This window comes from Macadamia integrifolia, chromosome 8 (genome assembly GCF_013358625.1).
Source record: "Macadamia integrifolia cultivar HAES 741 chromosome 8, SCU_Mint_v3, whole genome shotgun sequence".
In the NCBI taxonomy this organism is placed as follows: Eukaryota; Viridiplantae; Streptophyta; class Magnoliopsida; order Proteales; family Proteaceae; genus Macadamia; species Macadamia integrifolia.
This window is the reverse complement of record NC_056564.1, coordinates 16,870,281-16,877,376: the sequence shown is the minus strand read 5'-3', so window position 1 is coordinate 16,877,376 and position 7,096 is coordinate 16,870,281. Positions and strand designations below refer to the sequence as shown.

The 7,096-nt window shown below is 39.4% G+C and overlaps 1 protein-coding gene across 4 annotated transcripts in view; it reads right to left on the bottom strand.

The window, feature by feature from the left end:
* Positions 1-6,235: 6,235 nt before the first annotated feature.
* Positions 6,236-7,096, bottom strand: part of LOC122087709 (ethylene-responsive transcription factor RAP2-7-like) — a 4,836-nt gene continuing 3,975 nt past the window's right edge. For all 4 annotated transcript variants that reach the window (XM_042656916.1, XM_042656914.1, XM_042656917.1 and 1 more), the window contains one exon: positions 6,236-6,821. In XM_042656916.1, coding sequence (XP_042512850.1) covers positions 6,570-6,821 — 252 coding nt within the window. In that variant the 3' untranslated portion in view covers positions 6,236-6,569. The remainder of the gene's footprint in view (positions 6,822-7,096) is intronic.

Genomic DNA, 7,096 nt, shown 5'->3' with positions numbered 1-7,096 from the left:
AAGTGATCCCAACTTGGGTCGAGCATGTCTGGTTAGCAAGTACAAATGGCCAATGTTGGTAGCCATGCGGGGAAGGAGAAGGAAGAAGGTAGGGTCATACGTGATTCTATTCGGTGAGGGAATAGAGTATATTTTGTTATTTTTGTTTTATCAATAGGAGGCGAGAGTGTAATGATGATTTTAAGAGTCCAATTATGGTCATATCGTAACCACCGAAAGAAAAAAATTTATAGGATCATTTCATCTATGGAGAAGGAATTCTTCTTGTTATATGGTTTCAACATTTAAGCACCCCTATCCTTCGGAAGTGGTCACAATGCCTTGTCACGTAAGGTATTTCAATATATACAGGTGGGTCCATATGAAGAATAGCTCAATTTTCCATATATTTTATGCCCCCTTAATTTATAAGTAATTAATAATAAAAGTTAATATTTTAATATGAATGCTTAAAAAAATGATGACAAATAAAAAAAAGACAGTTTTCCATTAATTACATGGGAGAGGGTTTGGCGTCAAAATCATGTACAGTAAGCCGGTGAGGTGCAATGACAGTCATGGTGCATGATTGGACCTTCCCAACTATTGAATGTTTATTGGATCTCACCGCTCATTGTAAACATTTTGAACTCGAGGGTTGAACACAGAGAAGAAAGAATGACACAGGCTGGCCACTTAAGTAACATCATCAACCTTTTCTCTAATTATATATAGGAAAATTTTCTCCACTCATCTATATTTTCTCAAAGTCCCCTACTCAAAATTTCTTTCTCGATTCTCTCAAACGAAGCAAACTTTGATCTCTTTCTTCAACACAAAGATCCTATGCAGGGAGGCAATGAACGTCATTGAGGATCCAATGGTTGAGGTGCATGTCGGGGCCCTCCCAGCTGTTGGATCCTTATTACCACTCATCGTTCACGTAAAAGATTTGAAACCTTTCTTCAATACTAATTTCAATTCCAATATTACCCCCTTCACTTTCTACGACAGTGGTATCCCTTCGGAATCTCCTCCGACCTTTTTACCTCATACAATGTATCCCCTTACATTTATAAAAGAGGGAAATTTCAATATAGTTAAAACATCAATATAACCATCCGTAATTACACTAAGCAAAACCTATAGAAATTGATTTGAAATTCTCAAAATTTCTCTCCATAAGCTTTGATATTTTCTTATAAAACGACACTATGATTTTGGACTTCGAATTTATTACCAACTCTTATCAATTATTTTTTATTATCTAAATAACCTTCTCTAGTCCAATTAAAAGGTCAAATGGAATGCATGAAGAGATTCTCTCTTCACTCATCTCTTGCAAATAACAATTTTGTTTAGCAAGGAAACTCTTGAATTTTCCTTTTACATTCTTTTCTTTCATCCTCTTCCCTAACAAACAAATCACAGAAGAGAAATAGAGAAGGAAAATACGGAAAGTGAGTGATTGAGCGAGAGAGTTCAATCACTAATGTTAAATCACCTTCACATAGAGATTAAACATTTATTACTAGTCATTGATCATCTTGAAATGAAATGTCATATTCTGAGTTGTGGCCAGGAGAACTGCCTAAAGGGATAGGGAAAGGACGCAGTCAGTGTTTGGATAGAATAGACCATGATGGGATTCTGGGAGAGATAAGATAAAAGCCTTTTTTTTTCTTTCTTTTGTGTGGTTGGGTTGCATTGGTTAGTTGGTGTCAGTTGGACCCTGACTTATCCTGAACCCTAATGTCTGTGATGTAGCTGATGTGTAGTTGTCATTAGTGACTTCAAATCCTTCGGTTAAATGGGAAAATTTCAAGCACGGGATGAGAGATTTCCTTCTCTGTCTTTAATACTAATCATGTATTGAACCAAATTTTTCTTCCAAAAGAAAGAAAAATAAAAATTGTGTTGATTCAAATTCCAGCAACCCTAACTGTTGGTTCAAATACCCGGCTGGAATCAGGATATGGATCTGGTCCAACCAATTTCAACTTGGTTCAATTCAAAATTGGGCTGAATCGATTCGTAATCTGCCAAAAATCACCCATATTCTTCCGTATAACCCTAGAATCCTTACATTGATCTGGCGGTTTGAATCGTTCGATTTGATTGACCCAACTCCAATTCTTTCAATTTCCTGTTTTCAAAGGTAGAAAAAATCCAAACCCTATTTTTTAAATTTGCGAAAAGATTCTCAAAGCCGCTGAGGGAGGGCACTGTTTCTTCTATTCTCAACAGTCATCAAAATTGAAAAAATCTAGGCTGCGTTTCTGTCTCTGTCTGTAGGAAACGGAATTTTCCTTCTAATGTCCACAGTTCATTTTCCCCCTTTTTGAAACGAATCAAGTAAAAATGAACACTAGAAACGAGACATATTTTGAAACATCAACATTTAAGTTTTGTTTCAAAACGAAATTTTGATGAACAATTCTAGTATTGACATGAAATGTCATTTTTGGAATAGAAAGAATACCAAACGCAATCCTAGTGTCATAGTCATGGATTAAGTAGTCGGATTGGATTGAAATTGACCTTGATCGTTACTATATCTTGGTTGATACTGTATTGGTGGATCAGTATGGAAAATTAGTAAAATACTCCAATAATGGTTTTTTTTTAATAGAAAGAAGGGGTATTTGTGTTCGACTATGGCTGATCCAGATCGACTCTTTATATATATATATATATATATATATGAAACCATTCTGTCTTATCTTATTAGTGTTCTCCCTGTCAGGTTCTAAAACTCAAGATCGTTCTTGAGATTGATCTCGATTGATATGGATTTAATCGAATTATATCAGACAGATTTAACTCTATTTTTAACAAAAATCAGTTTTTTATTATATTTTTATTCTTGTACTATACCCATGTATCGGATTGGATCATTTAGGATGAAGAATCAATCAAGACCAATATCAATCCTTTTCGACCAATACTGATCGATTCGATCCAATCCAAGTTTTAGAACCATGCTCCCCTGTGCACTTCCTCAAAGAATCCCATTATTTCAAAATTTTGAATCAGCCTATTCATATCGAGGCCTTGACTGATTTAATCAGATTCTGGCCAATTCGGGTACTGACTTATTTTGATTGGAATCGACACTGACCGATTCTGACTCACGATTCCAATTTTCTTAACCCTGACTAACCCTCTCCCTAAATAGTATTCCTTCCCTAGGCTGGGTTTGGTCATGAAGGTCAGAGCCATCGAAATCAAATCAGGTACCGGGGTTCATCTGTGACTGAGTGTGACTGTGCATAGGCATAGAGATAAAACATTTAAGAAAAGCTTAACAAGATTAGAGATTTGGTGGGAAAGCCTAATGCCTATCTGTGCCATTTCAAGGACCAGCCTCAGGTCCTTAGGTATTTCTTGTCAAGTCACCTCAATGCCTTGGAACCAAATGGCCAAATCCACCCCTCGTGTAGAGTCATAAATTGCTTAGCTGGGTCAGCTGAACTCCCTAGAACTTATTCATTGTTCTCTCTTTTTCATCATTATAATTCGGTGATCGAAAAAGCCTTCATTGGAATTTCAGGTTCTTCATTGTTCTTTCCTTCTCATCATTAAATTTTGGAGAAGCCCACTATGGGAAGTTCAGGTTTTTCCTTAATTTGGCTAATGAAATTGTCTTATTCAAAGTCCTCTTACATAAAGTGGGATAGCTTATGAAATTCCATTTTGAGGGTACAACCAACCCAATGTTTTAAAAATCAGGATTAGAATGGTTGATATTGGAATCGATCGAGGGGTTTAGAACGTTGTGAGACAGTTCAGTTCCTATCTACCGTTGGTGTTAAAGGGATAATTGTGAGGAGCCAACCCTAATACGAGAGGATTGGGGGTTGGGCCAACCTATGATATATCGGTTGTTATGCCAATCACAGTGTCGGGTAGCTAAGTTGGTATGGAAGAACCGCTGCATCGCAGGAAATCCTTCTCTGTATAAGTTCTCATATGAGGTTTTTAAACAAAACTTTGATAGACAAGAGGTGTAAACACCATGAGTTGTGAAGTGATCTTGTACTAAATGAAACAACTTTCACTTTCCAGCGGTCAGTCTCGCTACCTCTTTAGTTGCCACCCCCTAATTGACTTGCTCATGAACCGTAGCTTGCTCCCGTGCAACCAAGCAAAGGTTGAGCTAATCTACCACCACTCTGATCTTGATTCTGATCGAACTGAATCATCTATCTTTATATGGAAATTAGGGTTAGAGTTTATTGGGGCCAAATCTTTATCTAGGCGGATTGGGATCCCAATTCTTAGTTTTAACTCCTTGGTCCACATCCTAATTTTACTCTTATAACACTCTTAACTTCTCAACATTACTCCCCCACGTACATGTAGCTTTGACATACACATAGGCCTAGCTTGGATAATAGGTCAAATCACTGAAATTTTTTGGTAAATAGGATTAGGTGGACAAGGTCCAATGGTATACCAAGACACATCCAATGTCCAAGATAATTGTTGAATTATACCCCTATACCTCTATAACGCCGACCCCCCCCCCCCCATTTTTTATTTTTTTGGTTTTATGAAAAAAGTGGAGTAATGGTAGGTAGGGGTAGGGGAATGTGATAGGCAGATGATTGCTGAGTTAAATACATGAGAACATCTCCTCTACTCCCCTTAGAGGTGTTTGGGAAGAAAGAGGAAAGAAAGATATCACATGACTTGCTGGTGGTGTAAGAGTCTAAAGAAGAGTATTTTGCTTTTTTCTGGGTGTTATTTTTTGTGGGAGGGGGAGGGACTGTTGGTCAGGTCACACAGGCAGAGAGCCACTGCCAGGCAGTAGAAGCTTGTGCTAAAATCAATGCAAAAAGTTGAGGTGGTCACAAGAGAGAACAAGAGATTCTAAAGGGTAACAGACCAATGGACTTTGCCCAGAAATATCAATGCAGAGTCCCAACTGCTTCTGCCTTTTGGGTTCCTCCTTCCCATCCATGTTTCCATCATCAACTGTGGAATACACAGAAACACACAATGAAAGCAAACCTAGAATATAGATCTGTAGCAGTAGCTAGTAGTACTCAATATAATAAATATATGAATGCAAACCTAAGCATACTGATTAGAAATAGTAGGGATTGAAAGGCAACATGAGTCATCGTCATGTACAACACTATTAAGGTCTAGAAGCAAATCAACCCAACTCAACTCTAGAAGACTTGGCTGAATATAAAGCTAGTGTTTGTACCTTTTGAGGATGAGCTTAATCAGAGGCCTTTTGACCCAACGAACCTGACTCTGCCCTGTGCCCCACTATTCCCAACACTCACCCCTAAGGGGCATGGACAGACACCAAGCTAGTCAGCCCACCCCTCTAAGCCCCCCTAATGTTATAATTTACGGCTGAGAGAGAGCAAAGCAGGGCCCGTCCTTGTCCTTTTTTATCTCATTCATATACTTTTCTCCTCTTAGGCTTACATACGGCCTTACCAGTTACCCCACCCTTAAATGAGTTCAAGTGGTCGGCCCTACTTCATAATATTTGCCTGAACCTGAAGACTTTTAAGGGCTGTGTGCCCAAGTACACAATGCACATGGGGAATTAAGAGGCTGCCCAAAGCCACAGCCCCACACGCATCGCTCCTACATGTTCCTCTGCGACTTCAGAGAAGGTACTGTAAGTGGTACATACCCTAATTAATTCTCTGCTTCCACAATTGCAGTGTAGATATGTCCCATGATTAAAATTGGGTAGGTCTCCCCGTTCACCATTACCTCAAGACAGGCTATGCTTGTGCCAAACTCTAGGGGAGTTGGGGGCCGGAGGGGGAGTCTCATAGATTCCCTTCTTATCAATTTACCAGTTCGGAGATTGAGGTTATTCCTATCCTCCATACCCTTTTATGTTCTTCACACCAAAATGACCAAATCATTTAGCAAAGACTGGAAGGCCCAATGCTTCACTAACATCATTTGCCTTCTTTCTGGTCTGGTACTGGCCACAGCCCACAAAAAGTAATCCCAACTCTACCCTGCCATATCTTATAACTGCATATGAGAACATGGTTGAGATTGACCATTGAACATCCATTCATCAAAAGATTAACCAGAACCAGAGATTCTCGAAGGCCTTGGTGGAGGATGGAGAGGGAGAGAGATCAAACTACTGCTTCAAGAAACCAGCAGTAACCCCTCCCTGAGCATGAAAAGCTTTCTCATGTAGTGGACAAGAAAACCATGAGCGAAACCCCATTACGATACAAGTAGAAAGGGAGGGGATCAAATCTACCCAAGCAATGCTAATATTTCATTACAAAGGATGCATGAACAATCGACGCCTCAATCTCATATCCAGTTTGCATTTCCAAATTCTATTGCTGCCCTGCTCATGTGGCAACTGTAAGCAGGAACAACGAGATACATGGCGCAATGCCTCTTTACTGTTTGAATTACATATGATTCCATGTTTCTATTTTATGTAAAAGATGAATAAGAAATCACATTGGCTCACCTTCTCTACACATTGTATGTAAAAGATGAATTAGAAAATCACATTGGCTTACCTTCTCTATACATTGAGAAGGGGATTTTTAGGTAGGTTTTTGGGGGTGGTGTAGGTATCAGCTCCTGTAGTAGTAGTAAGAAGCATTGGTGGGATAGGCTGTGGATGGAGGGTAATGGCACTGCTGAATTGAACCAGGGTGTGGTTCAAAGAGGGCAGCTGATGAAGCGGCAGAAGTAGAAGAGAATCCTGATGATGCTGCAGTAGAGAATGGTGGCACTGGGTTGACACTGCCATTGCCATGGCTGTGCATTTGCCATGCCCAGTTCGAGAGTCCTGGGGCTTCGACCCTCTTCTCTATTGCTCTTTCCTGTCAAAACCATCATACCATGAGGCATTGTCATCAAAGGGAGAGTACATAATACCATATCAAGAACCATTATATCACTACTAGTCATTTGGCAAAAAAATCATGTTCAATGGCATAAAATACAGAGAAAAAGTCTCATAAAAAGGTTGGCCACAGGTATCTTCCATGTGGTTAAATTATACCTGCCTGTGTAGCCTTGCCCCCCTGCTGAATGGGCATGTTATGATACTTTTGCATTGAATAAACTCTCCCACACACCCACCCCCCCCCCCCCC